Source organism: Colletotrichum truncatum (assembly GCF_014235925.2).
Source record: "Colletotrichum truncatum strain CMES1059 chromosome Unknown Contig_0001, whole genome shotgun sequence".
Lineage (NCBI taxonomy): Eukaryota > Fungi > Ascomycota > Sordariomycetes > Glomerellales > Glomerellaceae > Colletotrichum > Colletotrichum truncatum.
In genome coordinates, this window is record NW_027222398.1 from 6,126,430 (window position 1) to 6,144,285 (window position 17,856).

The following is a 17,856-nucleotide window of genomic DNA, read 5'->3' on the forward strand; positions in this document are numbered from 1 at the left end:
AACCGCTGTAAAGTTGTAATTGACGGATCTCCTAGGAGGCTTAAGGCCTGTACCTGCTTATCCTTACAGTGCACTTGCCGATTAATGACGCAGAACGTTGCAGTCTTGGTCTGCGCTGCGCTGGACAGGGCCCCAGTAAGCAGCATCCATCGGGCCTAACCCACACTGCCAACCAACCTAGCCCCAAAACAATAGTGTAGACCGCGAAGTACCTGGTACTTTGATGCTCGTGATGCGGCTTGCAATCTCGGAAGTTTAGGCTACGTTGCCAATCGCACAGCGGCCCGTGAGAGAGTCAGGTTAGTCGGCCTACCTGTTGCTGCCGGGATTCGAGGATGAGGAGCGTGGAGAGGGTCAAGAAAAAAATTGTACCTCGGCCAATTGACCGAAACACAAGTCAGTAACATCTGCTTCGAGAGCCGGCACAATCTCCGGCATTTTGGTCCGGTCCGGCTCCGTGTCATCCATCCCACACACCCATCTGTCATCACTCAATCCTGCCCTTTAGCAAACTTAGAGCCTGACCAACCTGTCACTGTCAGCCTTGCGTGTGGGTGGCCATTGCATCGTCGTGTGCCTGTGTGGGTGGCGCGGGTGTGGATGAGACGGGTGTAACGGAACCTTGAATTGTTTTCAAAGCCAACCTTAATACATTATTGGCAAGTCCACTGGCAAGGTTAGAAGAATGAGTGCACCGACTTGCTTATTCTAGTATATAGCCTCAGAAACCCGGTCTTGTCCGTGTGTTTACCGATAGATTGTCACGTCCAGTGACGAAGTATTAGATCTCAAGGGTTTATCTACCTGGGGACCAGTGAGGTGCAGGGCGATGAGTATGACCATTACCAGATTTGGGGAGAAATCGTCCAGAGTGGCCTGATGATGGGCACTCCGTATGATTAGACGCAATCACTGTGTTTGTCCTGCAGAAACGAGTACAGCTTTCGCCAATCGATCACAATTCACACGGCCTGGAGCTGAGCTACCGCACCCGAGCAACAGCTTCGGCTTAGTCATCCAATCAAAATCTCGCAGAATCCAATCCTTTTTCGTGCCTGCCAACACTCACCATCGTCCGACTCTAATCCCGACGAAACGCCCATAGCTTCGCGAGCGAAAAAATAAAAAAAACCTCCTCCACGTCACACAGTCGCCGCACCCAACGTCCGCCGCCCTTCGGTCGCTTCTCCTAATAACCGCCGCCGAAAATGTCTACCTCCTCTCTCATCCGCGTCGCCGCCCGCGGCTCGACCACCTTCTTCCGTGCGAACCCCATCCGCTCCAGCCAGCCGCTCATGGCCCGTTCCGCCGTCCTCTTGCCCACCATCGTCGCGGGCGTCCCGGCCGCCAACAACTTCAGCACCAGCGCCCGCATGCGCTCCGGCGATCACGCCGAGGAGACCTTTGAGGAGTTCAGCGCGAGGTGAGCCATTTTACCATCCCCTGGATGTCCAGCATCTGGTTGTGGTGGTGGTTGGAATGGCCAGGCGTTGGAGTACTGTGCAAAGATAGGGATGCCCGGCAAGGATGCATTCGGCCAAACGAACAACGCCAGCCCACCACCACCACCAGCCAGCCAGCCATTGAGCCATCTTCGCCTCTCAATTCACCTCTCAATGAGCCTCGCTGACTTTTAAACGCAGATTCGAGAAGGAATTCGATGGCGTCCAGGACGTTTTCGAGCTTCAGGTACGCTGGGCACCACCCGACTCTGCGAAATTCCTCGGGATCTGAACCTAGTTCGGCCCAAAAGTGGTCTGATGGGACACAAGGCTGACTCTTACACAACACAACAGCGCAACCTCAACAACGCTTTCGCTTACGACTTGGTTCCCTCTCCCACTGTCGTCGCCGCCGCCCTCAAGGCTGCCCGCCGCGTTAACGACTTTGCTACCGCTATCCGCATCTTCGAGGGTACGCATTTTCAATTTCCGCATTGGGTTCACAATGCCTCTCGCACGCACCCCAAAATTTTTCTAGACGTGATATTGAAACGTCGTCAATGCGCAACCCAATTGAGAACATGATTGACTGACCGTTTTATTCAATTCAAACAGGTATCAAGGCCAAGGTCGAGAACAAGGGCCAGTACGAGCAGTACCTCGAGGAGCTCAAGCCCCTGAGGGAAGAGCTCGGTGTCCCCCTCAAGGAGGACATCTACCCTGAGGAGAAGAACTAAATTTTTTCTCTCTCACGGGAGCGACGGGGGAAATCGAAACCACCGGGCGACAGTCAAACAAACCGAAGTCCTTGGATGCGGCTGGGCGGACCTGGCCAGGGCCACAAACAAAACTTGTATATTCTACACCGGGGGGAGACCGTGGACGAAGAAACACATTGCTTAAGAGAGAAGCTTTCTTTGTGCCGTGTGCGTGTGTGTGTGTGTGTGAAGTGGATAGAAGGGGAGTTTTCTGGTAGTGTGAACTCAATCAAGTCCCATGTACCATTTACAACTCTTCTCACCAATATCTCTCATTTGTTTATCAAGCCACCTCTTTCCATGCCACCCTCCCCAACTGAATGTCGTGATATCAACCAGAAGAGATCGAGACTCGAATCCGTGGTGGGGAAACAAAACATGCGGCATATTCGGAGAAATCAGAACACATAGTAAGCCGTCGCATACTGGCAGATGTGGGCAGATTGCTCCTGCAATCTGCATCCTCCCCGCCGCAAGTTAGATGATGATCTCAGATGAACTACACGAACGTTGCCACGTGCAAATCGTACCATGTGCTATCAATACTTCGGACTTATAGCAGCAAAGAGCTCACTTTCTTTCAGGAAATCTAGTTCGTCAAAAAATAATAGCTACTCATCAAAAAATACAATAACCGTTCCCATCAAAGGGTATCATGCGTTGAGGCCAGCTTGTGACCCCCTTCTCTAACAATATCAATGCTCACTCTTCTCTTATCGTTCCCACTGGCTCTCAAGCCACGCTCCTCAAGTCACCACCACCTCACTCCCGAAGGTGGTTGAATCTATGATTCGAAGGCAAGAACTGCATGCCTGGAACAGGCGTGCTGCCTGAAGATTCAAAAGGGACGGGCGAGGTGCCTCTACTAGCGGAGCCGCCCGCCGCCCGAGCCGTCCGAGGGCTCATCATGCCGAGACGCGGACTTCGGGGGACACTCTGTTGGCGTGTTTCCCTTCGACCGTTCTTCAGCGTTCGCAGCTCCTTCTCTACGCGTGATAGCTCTTTCTCACGGTCTCTAGAGATGGCTTGCGTCTCAGCGATCTGCCTCTGCATCTCTCTGACTTGTTCTCCAGCATTGGTGTTTTGTACCTCAGCCAGACTGCCCGCTGCCTGCTTGCGGAACTCGTCCACCTGCTCGTTAAGCTGCCGGTTCTTACGAGTAAGCTCGATGTTAGCTTGATCCGCAGTCTGGTATACGTCTCTGGCGTAGCTCAACTCGCTGTCGCGGCTCTTGAGCTTCTTCTCAAGATCTGCGATCTTTGCTTGTGATTTCTCCAGCTCTTCTGTTTTTTGTTTATAGACATCGGAAGCAACTGTGCCGGCGTTCACAAGGGCCTCCTCAAGAAGTGCCGTTTTCTTTTTCAGCTCTTCTTCAAGGGCTTGTGCCTTGGCCTCCCATGATCGACTACTGTCCCAGGCCTTTTCCTCATTTTGCTTTGACTCGTCTCGCTCAGCCTCAAACTGACTTCGTTCGCGAAGTGCAGCCATATGCTTTTCTTGGATGATATTAATAGTCTTATCATGACTTTTAACCCTCTTAGAAAGGTTTGTTATGTGCTTGCGTAGGTTTAATTCCAAAGCTGTCTTTTCCTCCAGTTGATACTCAAGTTCAGATACCTGCCAGTCATCAGTGGGCTGTCATATACTAGAAAAAAAAAAAGCAAAATACCTTGGTGGTTAGAGAATCTAGATGGTCCTGCGTTGTACGAATCTGCAGGTGGGCGGGATTTGGATTGAGATGGCCGTGCACCGTGTCGTCAATGCTGCCGACAGCCTGCCCTGGAGAAAGACTCAGTCGCAGGCGCTTAGTACTTTCTTGGGGTCCATCGTCCTAAGGTCCCAGTATGATTAGCTGCCGAAGACAAAAAAACAAAAAATGAAAATGGGCTGCTTACCGCTTTGCGCTTGCGACTCGACAGCTCCTCAGCGGTAGGCGGCATCAGACTTGGGTTCTGGCTGTTAGAATAAACGTCAAGCACTGCAGCTGGGATAGGCTCCGGCTCCCATCCAAAGTTTGGCTCTGGATCTATGGCTTGGTTGGCAAAATGCGCGGTGAGTCCATCAATCATCTCTCCCTGCTCATCATTGGCGATGAGGCTCCTGGATTGAAACATGGCAATGAGTAGGGCATTCTTTCGCTCCAGCTCGTCCAAGTGTGCTGGCAACATCAGGTCGAGATGTTCAATGGAGTAAGTGGTCATAAGCCTAATCAGCATGGGCTTCCTGCCGTTCATTTGGGCCCATCGGGTCAGTATATCTGTTCGCATGATGCCATTGTCAAACCCAATAACAATGTCAAAATCGCTCAAATCGTCAACCAGATTCTCCTCGGTATGTAGAAGCACAATGTGTAAAGAATGCTCGTCACGACCCTCAAGCTCGTGTAAGCCTTTTAGAGAGTACGCCATTTCCCCAGTACCGATGACGGCTTCAAGATAGCCCATAATGCTGATGTCACGCACAACAATAAGAACCTTCTTGTAACTTGTCTGCAACCTCTCCAAAAACCGTCCCACGAAGAAGTACTTGCTATTTGTGCCCATGGCATGCTTCTTCAAATCAGTCGCTGACAAAGCCTTGATAGATGTATCGTCCAGAGTTGCTGGGAGGTCACAAATGTCGCGCAGCTGATCAAAAAGTCTTCCTATGGCGTCAACTAGAGACTGATCTGGAAGCCCTTCACCGGACCGATAATCTCGGTTGAATTTCTCAATCTCATGTCTGTAGACCGCCATAGTACTCGCGTAAAGGGGGCGTATATTCGCTGGAAATGAAAGTGTGACAAGATACTCATTCTGATCTGTCAAAGTTGGAGGGCCCGATCGATACTGATCTTCGATGTCGGGAGATGATGCGGTGCTCTTCCCGGTGGTATTATCTTCTGTGATTAGGATATTCAGGGGCTGTTCGTCTTGTTGATGAAGAGAGGCTAGGCCTTCATCCGGTTCAATTGAACGACTAATATCAGATGGGGAAATGGTCATGGGGAGCTGTTCTGCAGGCCCAGGAGGCATGAGGCTGCCAGGGAAGATGTCTCCCATACTAGCTGTCTGTGGCTCTTCGTTGACAGGAGCTTCTAGGACCCGGTTAACAGGGGCACTAGATAAGACAGGCAAGTCTGTTGACGAGGTCGTAGCCTCTGTCATCTGCCAGTCGGTTGGCATGGGCGGTTGTGAGTTTATGTGAATTGGTGGGTTCTCAGCAGATGCTGAGAAATCCTGACCATCAATGGGCCCAGCCACCAATTCACCATCGCCACTAAGTTGCCCAACGTTTTCTGAAGGGTTGGGATATGATGAATGCTCTGGATCACTATTCAATACTGCGTCTTGCATTCTCAACAGCTCTTCCACAGCCGACAGCGGCTCGCCGCTGGTGGATGCCATGGTTAGAGGGAGACTAGATTGGCGATTAAACCGGGCTTCAGCAGCTGCTTCGTCGGTGGTTGGAGGGAGTGAACGCCTTCCGACGCAAGTTTGATCACCTTCTTCCAACGAGTCACCGCGCCTATTATGCTGTGATGTTTCAAATAGACGCTTAGAGGACTTTGTTGATGTTCCTCTGCCCGTTGATACGTTTGAAGTAGACTCTAGGCTGGCGATGCTGAAGTCTCTAACCTGTGGTAAGCGGCGAACGCTGTCAGGGACGAATTCTTCTTCGGCAATGCTACTGGCGGAACCAACTTGGCTCTCTTCAGTATTGAGCAGGGTATGAACGCGTTGTGCGTATTGTGAATTGTTGCTATTGCTCTGAGAATCAGACACAGTAATAAGCGCTTGTGATACGGTCCCGGTTTGAAAGGCCACCTGAGATGCCTGCAACCCTGAACTTAAAGAACTTATGATTCCCTCGTCTTGTAATGTAGCAGGTAACGAGGAATATGGCGTAAAATTGAAATTAGGCTGCGTTAAGAAAACTGGTGTTCCAACCGGTGGTGTATGTCGAAGGTTGCCTAGGTTTGTAGAGTGGTGTGACAAGTGTTCTGCAGTGTTTTCTCCCTGGATGCAGTCCACTTGATGCGATGGAATTGCTGTGTTGGATAAATATGCCGGTAACGATTCTTGTTCTTGCGCAAGTTGTGCGGCAGCCTGGGCATCCAAGATCGCCGACTCTTGGGATGCTGATCGCTGACCTTCTGATGCTTCTGGCTCTGGAATTAAAGGCCGTTGACTTGAAATATTCGATGTTATGCCGGATGTCACTATCTTTTGGTTTTCGATGGGTGTGTCCTGGGTCGAAAAGATGCGGTCTGAATAGTCCAGATCCTTCTCGTTGTACTGAGAGAACTCCGGCTGGCCAGGTTGCGAAGGGCTTTGTTGAACAATAAACTGATAATTAGGCGCATCAAAAAAAGATTGGTATTCCGTTGTCTTACTCAGCGAAGTTCCAAGACTGGACAGTTTTTGTGAATCCGAAATCTCAAGTCCTGAGCCGATTTCACCTTGACTTCCAACTGGATGCGCGACTGGCACGGCAAGATGTGAATCCTGACTGTCAAACGCTGAGTAGTCCTGTGAATCGGGAATAGTTCTCCAACTGAGATCGTCCGTGAGTATCACTTGACTGTCTTCTGCTTCTTGGGCAGAGACAGACTGGGACTGTGAACCTAAGGAGGCTGAATCCTGAGAGGCCGATACACTAACGTACTCGGAAGAGTCGAAGTCTACTTTGGAAGGAATTCCGATAAAGAAGTTGCTTGAAGCGTTGGGAAAGATGTCCGAGGCAGCATCCGTATCAATCTCGGAACTTGATGAAACTGATGAGGGTGGCTCACTGCAGTGTCGTATGAATGGGCTGGGTTGATCCTCCAGGTCCTCAAGTTGCGATTCGTCGGAGTGACCTCGACAGCGATGATGCTCAATTATTTTCCGTCTACAAGGTGGCCGAACCGGTTGACTGCTATCAAAAGAGTCTTCTAGTGGGTTATGCGGACCTGCGTCTTCCTTCTCTGCGCCTTCCACTTGGCCGCTTTCTGGCTCGTTCTCCTTGGAAACAGTCGAGTGGTCCGGTCGCCTTACTACGTTCTGCGTCTTCTTCTTCCAATCGAATATCGCCTTAGAAGTGACGTCTTTACTAGGAGCCTTTGGCTGTTAAACACAGATATATTTCCCACAGACGCGCAGAGTGAACTCACCCACGAAGGAGGGTACCGTTCGCCAGTCTCCCGATCGTCTTCCCAATCTACCAAGTACTCAACTTGTCCACCACGCAGTCTCTCTTGGAGAATATCCCTAATGTAAAACCACTTTGGGCTCTGTTCTCGGGGCTTCTTCAGTTGTTGTTTCGAACCTCGGCGGCCACCACTCGGCATTGACAGATTGCTGGCCACCTTCTAGAAGGTGGTTCGTTGATACAGGGGAACCGGTTCGCGCGTCGGCTCTGGCATGGAGGAACCCATGTAATTCGCGTTTGCTCTCAAGATAGGTCGCAGGCGATGACGAGAGCAATCGGTAGGTAGCGGAGGGGGACCTATCCGGGTCACAGACGAGGCTGATAGCCGTTGCTCTAGCTATCTAAGCTCACGCCGCTCGGAAACGGGATGATAGCGGTTCCACAGTCAGCCTGCCGTGGCTGGTGACACAGGCCACTCCTCCCAACCTATCAGGATCTACTATTCAATATGCCCCACTTATCGATGAAATAGAGACCACAGTATACCTGCAGCCTCGCTCAGCAAGCGCGCAGGTAACTAAATCGCAAGTCGCCATTTTCCTACCAAGCTTAACTGGATCTGGTACGGATAGCACTATTTGGAACAGCCTCAAGGCATTGAGAGTGGCATTCAGTTTGTAAGATCTGCATTGTATACGACGTCCTTAGCAGGCTTCCTTTAGAGTATGTATCACGTGAGTGGAAACGGCATCTGAACTTCCACAGCAACTGCACAGGCAGATGAACAAAGCATTCATTAAACCGTTTACTATGTCCACTTGTGGCTCAGTGCTATTTGGTTGTAGTGTTTTCCGACCATAGTGGCCGGTGTCCCAGAGTCAACACCCTGGGCCCTTGGGAGTAGCGCTAGGGATTCGGATCGTCGTTGATATCTCTCATATCATAAACCACATCATGCCTCTTTTTGCTTTTGATGTACACGAGTCCCTGAAGACTCCTTTAGCCCGCGCCAAATGAAACCCAGACCCAACTTTTTTGTCGTCCTTTATACGTAACCCTTACGAGCTCCCTGGAAGAAGAAGCGCACGATGAATACTTGCAGAGCTCCCATCAAGACAATCAAGGCGCACTGAATCATACTGAAGTTGATGATACGCGCCTCAGTGCTTCTAACGGTGCTGAAGTTTCGGTTCTCTCTGGTACGGAAGTATTTTTGGCCTCTGGAAATAGTGGAAAGCGAGCCAGACAGCTTGAAGATGGTTTCCTCGAGTGTAGTGTGTTGCTCGGGAGAAGCGCCCTGCTTGGAAGGAAGCTGGGCACGAACCTCGTTCTCGACCTGTATAAGAATCAGTGGTCAGCATGCTCTGCTGTTGGGTGTTGTGGAATCGAACTGGCGACATACGGCAATCTCAAAGTCAACAAATTTCTCGGCAAATGTACTCATCTCATTGTTGAAACAGAATTCGTAGTCGCCAACCTGCTGGGCCGTGAAGACGAAGTCGCCCTGGCGCTCCTTTTCTCCCTCCAAGATGACCTTGTTGCCCGGTCCTACCACGGCGTAGTCGATATCGAAGGAGCCACCAGATTGAACCTGCAGGTGTTGAGTTAGTCTGTATTCATGTTGCGAAGAATGCATGTTGATGTCGACGTACAGCAAAGTAGAAGGCCACCTTCTCATTCTCCTTCTGGGTCTTGGCATAGAAACAGGCCTTCTCGTTGGCGTGGATCTTGTAGGTCAATGCCGTAGCAGCAACCTGGGATACAAAGCAAGCAAAGAGCCCGCAGGCGACGGCGGATAACCTCATGGTGTTTGGGGTGGGAGCCTGGTGTGCGCGTGAGGGTACCTCGATCGACTCGGAAGCTGAGTATTCAGGACAAGCTGTCGCCAAAAGGGTCACCACGAACGGGCCACGATTGAGGGTTCGGCGCGGAAAATTGGCGCCCGCTAAAGGTAAGGTAGCCCCTTGGATATATGCACGGACCATTTGACACATCCACTAGCAACGACAGCACTGGAGCGACTGCCCCAGAATGCGTCCCTTAGGGGGAGAGGTACGTATCCCCACTGTAGGGAACCTGAATGCGGGAAGAGGATGTGGCCCCATTAGAGCTTTCCTGCCGCATCACACCAGCCACGCTCACATGCCTACAGAGCTGAGGTGCCCCCAGTTTCAGTGGCTTGTTATCGCAGCGTCAGTGTTTCACCCTGTATGGAGCTTTCATTTAATCAGTGACCTCATCTGCTGCTAACTTCGGCCCATCACGTCAGTAGAACCTCCTAGAGGGCAGGTTCGCGATCGCTTCTTTCTATCATAGCTTCTTTTTGTTCCAGCGCTTACGTGCGAGGAATGGCAATTTATCCCTCCAGTAACGTTGCCTGCGAATAGTTTCCAAGTCAGTTTTTATCTTTTCAATCAATCTTTCTTGCATACCTCAAGCAGCATTTCATCTTTTTTTTTCTCTTTTTCTTTTTAGCATTTACCTGCTTCAACGGATCCTTCGAGCGCCATGGGGACCCAAACGACAATCGCCCAATTGTCTTCGGTTGCGTTAAGGGCAGTCTCCTACGTTTTCTTACGATGGGTAAGCTCTCTTTCCAAGTAATCTGCCTGAAATTGGACACTAATTATTGGGTTCAATTGCAGTTTCCTGGTCCAGTGAGTTCCCTACGTTGTCAAGCCTGTGAAGCTTGACAGTGTGCTAATCAAGCTTCAGGCAGCTGTTCCCTTGAGCATCTTCACCTTTTTCATCGTTTATGTTCCTTCATTCATCTGGGGCTACTTAACTGAACCAAAATACGATGTCGTGGAAGACGATGTCGACATTACGGTAAAAGAGACGACGCCGGAAGACGACAATGACGAAGGCAACGGCCATCTTGTTGCTGAAGAAATCGAGATTGAGGAGACTATCGTCGTTAAAGAGAAGTCCCGACCTTGGGCTACACTCCTGACCGGCTTACCCAGCTCAGCCAACCCGGCCCTGTCCCTCGTGACATTCTTCATCAACGTTGGTTTAGTCGCAATGACTGCTGACTTTTTGTTCCGCGTGCGACAATATCACCCAGTCAATGACCTCTCGTTCGTGCGCCTCGGTTACGTTTCCCCCACAGAGGCCAAATTTGTTCTGCGCGAGCCCGACCAGGCCAAGATGCCTGTTACGATTGAGATTCATATCAAGGACCCCCAGCCGCCTTTCGACAATCCGCTTTGGCAGGTGGGCGGTGGTCTAAGATATACCGACAACACAACCGACTATACTGCTACACTTACCGTTCCGCTGAAACATTCGCAACAAAGAGTCTATGAGTGGAGAACCTCGAACAATCACAGCGGAGAATTCGTTGCTCCTCCCAGAGCTGGCCAAATGTCTAGCTTTGCCGACAACAAGTTTACTTTCCTATCGACTTCGTGCATCCTCCCTCGATTCCCCTATAACCCTCTCGAGCACCCTCTGGCCATTCCAGGTTTGCGATCTCTTGCCAAGGTACTGCCAAAACTGCATGCGCAGTTCATGCTGTTCCTTGGCGACTTCATCTACATCGATGTACCCAAGCGGCAGGGAAAACAGGAGGAAGACTACCGCCAAAAGTATCGTCACGTCTACGCCTCCCCTGACTGGTCACCCGTCGCGCAGAACCTTAGCTGGATACATGTGCTCGACGACCATGAGATTGGCAATGACTGGGATTCCAACACCACCGGCGTATATCGAGCCGCCGTTGAGCCTTGGCACCATTACCAGGAGCTCGCAAACCCTCCAGTTGCCCGAGTTGCTGGCGCGGGTAACCTGCGAAGAGTAGGAGCAACTTACTTTGAGTTTGTTCAGGGGCCTGCGAGCTTCTTCATGCTCGACACTCGCTCTTATCGATCAACCAATTCCTTGCCATTTGACCACCCGGAAAAGACTATGCTAGGTGCTCAACAGCTGGAGGACTTCCTCGACTGGCTTAATCGCCCTGAACCCAAGGGTGTGAAGTGGAAGATTGTTGCATCTTCTATCCCTCTTACCAAGAACTGGCCTGTTAACACCAGGGATACATGGGGCGGGTTCTTAGTCGAGAGACGAAAGGTCCTCGAAGCCATGTGGGACGCTGGTGCTAGAGGCGTTGGTGTTGTGGTTGTATCTGGTGACAGACATGAATTTGCCGCCACCAAGTTCCCTCCGCCGGCTGGTGAAAGGTGGCCCGAAACGGCTGCTGCATATGAATTCTCCTGCAGCCCTCTCAACCAGTTCGCCTCGCCTCTTCCGACTTACAGGCAATATGATGATGAAGACATTGCTCTTAAGTGAGTAGATATACTTTCCAATGAAATATTGTTAGCTAACCACCCCTTAGGTACGTTCACTCAGGCAATTCCAAATTCGGCGCACTCACTATTGAGAACTTGGCCGAGGGAGAGCAGAGCAGCCTCAAGTACAGCTTGTATGTTGATGGGGAGGAGACCTGGAACACTATGATTCTGTCCCCCCCTGCAATCGGCAGTGACAAGTCAGGTTCGTTCTGGAACAAGCTCAAGGGCAACTAGACATCTGAAATATTTGAAAGCAAGGATATATTTGCTTGCCAACCAGATAGAAATAAGTCACTAGCTAATATAAATAAGATAGAAGAGAATAAACAGGTTATATACCAATATTGATGCGGCTTCAGATGATGCTTAACTGCCCAAGTAAAACCTGCCACGTGCAAACACGCGGGCAGACTCTATATACACTTGGACCGGTAATAAATAAATGTACCTCACTTCGCTAGGCAGAGAGTGACCAGCACCTTGAAACGGTTGCCTATTGGGAAATGAATGGATATCCTATGACTGATAATGGCTTGTGCTCATGAAGATGGAGTTTTTTTTCCTCCGCCAAGTGAGTTATAATTGAGGGATGCCCCCGGAGGGGATTGTCTATATCCTAACCTAGTGTAAGATAATGATAAAAAGTTAGTAGCTCTGGACTCTGCCCAGCGTAGTCTAGCCTTTTGAGGTCTGACGCAGCTAGGAAATGCACGTGTCTCACAGGGTAGTTTGTTCAGAGTATTGACTTCAGTGTTGATTTGGCAATAGTACTAGCCATTCGTGAGTGGCTTATTCACGACACTACGGAACTGAAGTGATGATACATACGAGTATCACACCAACTCGGAAGATACATTAATACTCTATTCCATCACTTTAGCCATGGATATTATGACTGAAACGAGAACAATAGCCGACAAATGTTTTGCAAGTCTCTGATTTGATCGTGGAATTTGGTTTCATACCCAATTGCCTACATGAACCAGAGTAAGCGAGAAAGAGAAATTCTTACAAGGGCCGTTGCCCCGAAATCCAAAAGAAATCCAGCCCGAGCTGAACGCCTTTCTCTTCAATGTCCCTCTCCATATTCTCCTCGACCCTTCGAATGTCATCAGTCGTCTTGATCGTCTCGGCGCCGCCGTCTTGCACAACTGCGGCCAGCGAGGGCCTGATGAGCGAGCGAGTAGCCACGGTAGCGTGGCTCTGAAGAGTCTTGTCCGCTGCCCACGTGCTCCATATCTTTTGTTCGCAATTTTGTAGTCCGGCGCTTTCGAACTTTTGCGAGAGTCCGGAAGGCATGCTGGTTCTGTCAGCGAGTCTACTCTTTACCACGGAAGTGTGTGAAAACAAAAAGGGGGGGGGGGGGGGGGGGGGATTGAGACAACAAGATGAAATCGAGACTTACAAAGGGTCCCTTCCGATTTTCGCGCTGTGGCGCATGTAAGCCCACCACCACTCATCGAATGCTTTACTAGGCGGATACGATCTGATGAATAAGAATGCCGTATCTTCCCACAACAGCCACCCGCCAGGTTTCAGTAAGTCGGCCAGGTTTCTCACGGCAACGTCCCAGTCATTAGTCTTCAAGCCCAACGCCAGCAGTCGAACGTGGACCAGGTCAAACGTTCCCTGCAAGTCTTTCGGGAACGGAGTCAGCACATTGTGCACTTGGAAATCCAAACTTGGTTGCTCCGGCTTCAGAGGTGGGGACACGGGCGGCGGGGGGATCGGGGGCGTCGGCGGCCGGGGAGGGAATTTCCGGGAGTCCAAGTCGAAGCCCACTAGCTCCGAGCGAGGGGGGAGAATATCGGTCAAGGAGGCCAGCCAGACACCGCTTCCTGTCGCGATGTCGGCCACCCTCGGTCGTTCTTGGGATAAAAGGTGCCTGAGGATGACGGGAGGGAAGAAGTCGCCGGTTAGTGGTGTCCAAACATTGAAGTGATTGTAGGCTAAGCGCTCTAGCTCGGCGTCGAGCTCGCCGCGGTTGAGGTTGTAGATTGTGTCGGTCCAAGATTCGAGGGCGGAAGCGTCGGCCATTATTTCGGGGGTGCGCTGGCTTGCTGGCTTCCAGAGGAGATGTTGGCTGAGTGTGAGAAACGGATGCTTCTGCCGGAAGTTGCTTTCATAGCAAAGACGCGATGGGTATAATGCCGATAAATAAATAACCTGGCCATAGCTCTAAGACAGCTTGCGTAAGAATGGATGACGTAGGTTTCATGCGAAGGCCGTCAAAACCAGTTCCTATCGATCTCTAACATGATAAACGTTTGAGTTCGTGGCATTTCTAGAAGACAATGGCATGGTCCGGTAACATGGATGGATGAGACCGGGCTGTCCTGGGACATAAAGGGGGAATGCCGGAGCTACATTGCAGAAACATGGACCGCCACCACACTGACCTCTTATTGGTATGCAGTCACTTGACAACTCTAATTTCTCGTCTTTTCTCATTGCATGTTATGCAAACTGCCAAAAAAATAAGTTTTTGGAAGAAGGTAGGGGCTGAACCGGTCTCGGGGAGGGATGAACAACTTTGTACCAATGTCATGGTCATTTAAACGGTCTCAGATCCGCCGCTCTATTGTCTGATTGGCACTACCGGACGGCATCACACTTTCGAACCGAATGTTTAATAACGGTTTTCAGTAGGAAAGTTAGCAAGACTATACTCTACGTATAGCTTACGAGCACCTGTCCTTGTCATAGCCCCAGCTACCGTGCTTACCTTTTCCTCCAAAACCACTTCCCCGTCGATTCTTGGTTTCCACACATCACCCGTAATCCAAACTTCCTGTTCAAGTCGCAACCCATATTGAACTGGTCATCTGTCCCTGGGCCGGGGTTGAGTCTGCAATTTGCGGTTAGCCCCATGCAAGATAGCATGGAACGGGTTCGGCTTTTTTGCATGTATGGGAAGATCCATTTCATCAAAAGTCTTTGGAACTCGCTTTTTCTGAGGAGCATGGAGGGGATGAGGACCTACCTCTTGAAGAGGCGGCGTTATGGGATTAGCCTGCGAGCTTTGAGTTGCCGGTGCAAAAGTCCGAGGCACATGCGGCAAGGCACCGCTCTTATCGTTCTCGCCCAGGTTAAGGCCATTGACTACAAAATTTGACTGATTTTGTTTTTCTCTTTGTTGATAAGAAGCATTGGCATTCGGTCGATGTGGTAAATGGGCCCGTGTATCATGAGAAGGTGGGCGGTGGGGTCTCAAGGGGGCTGGCTGTATGGACTTTAGCAATCGATTTCTTCTGTCTCTAGACTGTGGAGGGATGGGTGTTTTGAATTAACTCACTGTAGCAGCTATGCGTGCTTCCGTATCCGGCGAAGAAAACACCGTACCGCCATCACTCTGTGCAGCCTCATCAACCGGTGCCCGACGCTCTCTGGTAGCCTCAGGGGGCGGGGTGCTGCGGTTGCGTCGACTGAGGTTGAAGGTAGCCGGTTGACGGTGAAGGCCAGGTGCGTCCCGAGAAGCCACATGCCTATCTCCTTGTTCATTACGAGAACTATTTGGTGGATACCTAGGGGGATAGCTCGACGAGCGGCGTCTGCTCTGGTCAACTGTGCGCTTCATAGACTTTGGGGTCTGCTGGATACTGGAGGCTGGTCGCGGGGACCATGCCTCCTCGTGGCTATTGCTACTTTCATAATCCCTCAACAGTGTTGGGTGGTAAGGCTGTGGAATTACGGAAGGCATCGGCCGAGGTCCAAAGTTATGTTGGGTCGGCAGTATATCCTGCGGTTGTTGTGGTTCTTGCTCACGTCCTCGCTGCTCAAGCCTCGGTTCCTGATGATTGGGTTGTTGAAGCTGCAAAGGCTCTTCTTGCTCATGGATTTTTTGAAGCCGATTCTGCTCTTTCAAATATTGTTCTTTTTGATCTCTTTGAAACTGCCGAAACTGCTCAGAAGACAGCCGTTCATGGTTGACTGAAGGTGATGGTGGCGGCACATGCTTTTGCTGTTGCTGTAGTTGCTTGTCTATTTTTTTCAAAAGTTCAAGTGCATCGTTGCTGAATGACGAACTATTGATAGGAAGCTCATGAGCATGAGGCCTCTTTAAACCTGAAAAGATCCCTGTACAATAGCCTACCAGGAGACCCAACAGCCACAGACCGATGACCCCCCCGGCGAGACCCGCGAGGCCGATAGTCACCCCCTTCGGGATTGGGGCCTTGTTGTGGACGCTGAAGATCAGGGTGACAATCATGAAGACTAAAAGTAAGAGGATCAGAAACGGGGGCATGAAGATGAAGATGCTGTCGTTGACGACTCTACTCAGACCTGGCCAGCGCATTTTTTGCCGTTGACAGAGGAGCTTAAAGAGATGGCTTAGAAGGACACCTTAGTGTCGGAATACTTGAGCTGCTCGACCGTGATTGCGCTCCCGCTATGCTATGAATGCGTTGATATATGGTGATCACTTACGCCGTCATTGTAGTAAAAAAAACATGGGAATGGCTCAACTGAGAAGGCTCGAGAGGGTAGTAGAAAGCTTTACTGGGCAGACAAAATTTCTCGGATCTATTTTTCCATTTTCCGTCCCACGGTATCGTACATTGTCTCATCATTCATAAAGCGTATCTGGTAGCGCGTATCTATATACAAAAGAAGAAGTAAAACCTAGTCTTAGATCCCATACCGTGTTGAAAGACTACCCAGGACGTCGGTATGGTTCGTAATAGGAGCGCGGGGCCCTGACACCGCGAGGGCTGTGAGGATTCCACACGCTAAAGGACACAGGAGTGGCGGGCAGCTCAACCGGTGCGTTGCTGCCCACTGAATCTGGGCTGTAGTGCTTGAATTTGTATTGATGGGCGGCGGGCTGCTTCATCTCCATGTTGTAGGCCGGCGGAGGGGAGTTGTATCGTGGGAGGGAAACGCCCTGCTCCGAGCTGTTTTCTCGCAGCTGCTGCCATGGCTGTGGGAACTTCACAGAACCAACTTTTTTAGAGATGGACCGCCGCTTGAACCAGAGCAGGCATGTTAGTCCAGCTACGGCAGCGATGGCTGCGACGGTCGTGCCTGCGATAATGCCTACTGATGTTGTCTTTTCAGATGATGTGACGGCTGCTGGAGTCGCAACCTCTGATGGGCCTGTAACTGAGGAAGTCGGAAGCTGCTGGATTCTGCTAACATGTGGTGTCGTTGTTTGGTGTATTGCTGCAAGGCTTTTGGTAGGGGTTTCAGCTGCCTCCTGAGTGGACGAACCGACTGAAGGCAAGGAGGAAACGAAAGTTATCTTTGTCTTTGTCGCAATGATGTTGGTGCTAGTGCTGGTTCTAGACCCTTCATCCTTCTCCAACACGCATACAGAATCGCCCTGGCATTTGTAACCGAAAGGACAGCATCTATTGCCACATTTTGGCAAAGATTTGTCGAGTTTCGTGGTGTGTATTGGGCTATCTGGATTCTCGACAACGTCTTGCGCTGTTATATCGCATATTATGGTGGAAATCGCCTCGCATGATGCTCCTTTGGGACAGCAAAGGGCCGTGGTGTTGGATGCTAAGACCATGCATGTCTTGTCGCTGGGACAGCAGAAATAGTCAGGCGTGCCATTACCGCAGGCGATTTGCCCGTCGACTGGACAGCTGGCATTTGGTCTTGATGCGGCTCTTTGTGTAAGCGACTGTTCATGATTTGGAAAGTTTGGTGACGATTGAATTAAGGGGATGAAATCGAGTCCCGAGACCAGATGATGATGGCAAACCAGCCACGTAAAGACGCAGGCTTTTCGCCAGTATAAACTTGAAAACATTACTACAAGAGTGGTAGAAAAATCTTGGGCTCAAAATACCAGACAAAGAAAATGATATAAGGAGCAGTGACAAGGTCAACTAGGACCGACACCATCGAAACTTAAGACAACGCCACTCGGCAGGAGAATTGCGGCGGAGGAACATGGTTGTATATCAACAATTCGCCTCTTGTCGTACCACAACGCCCAAAATATGCTGTTGGTGCAGACTTGACCAAATCAGCCAACCGCAGGGCAGACTCTGCCGCGATGTTGTGTTTGATGCTCTCTGCATCGTCTCTTTTGCCCGATATACCCTCTTGTCGCCAAATGTGACCAATGAGAAGAGCCTACTACGCGCGATAGTTACAACGAGCACCACCAACATTCAAACCTGCAGCAAACGAGGCCACTGGAGAGCCAAAGAATAGATATCTGAACCAAAGTGTCGGAACCGCTCAAGTCATGTGAGTGGACGGGTATGTGAGGGAGAAAGAGTACGCCTTGTC

At 50.5% G+C, this 17,856-nt stretch overlaps 7 protein-coding genes across 7 annotated transcripts; 2 read left to right on the forward strand and 5 right to left on the reverse strand.

Moving 5' to 3' along the window:
• Window positions 1–1,208: 1,208 nt before the first annotated feature.
• Window positions 1,209–2,179, forward strand: CTRU02_201699 (cytochrome c oxidase polypeptide vi; the record flags this gene model as incomplete). Its single annotated transcript, XM_036729823.1, has 4 exons — window positions 1,209–1,423; window positions 1,644–1,689; window positions 1,797–1,914; window positions 2,058–2,179. The coding sequence occupies 4 exons, from the start codon at window positions 1,209–1,211 to the stop codon at window positions 2,177–2,179; spliced, it is 501 nt and encodes a 166-aa protein (XP_036578357.1).
• Window positions 2,180–2,962: 783 nt separating this feature from the next.
• CTRU02_201700 (endosomal cargo receptor) lies at window positions 2,963–7,511 on the reverse strand (the record flags this gene model as incomplete). Its single annotated transcript, XM_036729824.1, has 4 exons — window positions 2,963–3,817; window positions 3,870–4,031; window positions 4,096–7,281; window positions 7,335–7,511. 4 exons carry the CDS (start codon window positions 7,509–7,511, stop codon window positions 2,963–2,965), a joined length of 4,380 nt encoding a protein of 1,459 aa, XP_036578358.1.
• Window positions 7,512–8,357: 846 nt separating this feature from the next.
• CTRU02_201701 (endosomal cargo receptor) lies at window positions 8,358–9,117 on the reverse strand (the record flags this gene model as incomplete). Its single annotated transcript, XM_036729825.2, has 3 exons — window positions 8,358–8,648; window positions 8,715–8,903; window positions 8,965–9,117. The coding sequence occupies 3 exons, from the start codon at window positions 9,115–9,117 to the stop codon at window positions 8,358–8,360; spliced, it is 633 nt and encodes a 210-aa protein (XP_036578359.2).
• A 1,219-nt stretch (window positions 9,118–10,336) lies between these two features.
• On the forward strand, window positions 10,337–11,841 carry CTRU02_201702 (alkaline phosphatase family protein; the record flags this gene model as incomplete). Its single annotated transcript, XM_036729826.1, has 2 exons — window positions 10,337–11,601; window positions 11,652–11,841. The coding sequence occupies 2 exons, from the start codon at window positions 10,337–10,339 to the stop codon at window positions 11,839–11,841; spliced, it is 1,455 nt and encodes a 484-aa protein (XP_036578360.1).
• A 774-nt stretch (window positions 11,842–12,615) lies between these two features.
• On the reverse strand, window positions 12,616–13,644 carry CTRU02_201703 (methyltransferase domain-containing protein; the record flags this gene model as incomplete). Its single annotated transcript, XM_036729827.1, has 2 exons — window positions 12,616–12,907; window positions 13,013–13,644. The coding sequence occupies 2 exons, from the start codon at window positions 13,642–13,644 to the stop codon at window positions 12,616–12,618; spliced, it is 924 nt and encodes a 307-aa protein (XP_036578361.1).
• Window positions 13,645–14,910: 1,266 nt separating this feature from the next.
• CTRU02_201704 (uncharacterized protein) lies at window positions 14,911–15,090 on the reverse strand (the record flags this gene model as incomplete). Its single annotated transcript, XM_036729828.1, has 1 exon — window positions 14,911–15,090. The coding sequence occupies one exon, from the start codon at window positions 15,088–15,090 to the stop codon at window positions 14,911–14,913; it is 180 nt and encodes a 59-aa protein (XP_036578362.1).
• A 1,171-nt stretch (window positions 15,091–16,261) lies between these two features.
• Window positions 16,262–17,368, reverse strand: CTRU02_201705 (GPI transamidase component pig-S/T; the record flags this gene model as incomplete). Its single annotated transcript, XM_036729829.1, has 1 exon — window positions 16,262–17,368. The coding sequence occupies one exon, from the start codon at window positions 17,366–17,368 to the stop codon at window positions 16,262–16,264; it is 1,107 nt and encodes a 368-aa protein (XP_036578363.1).
• Window positions 17,369–17,856: the final 488 nt, after the last annotated feature.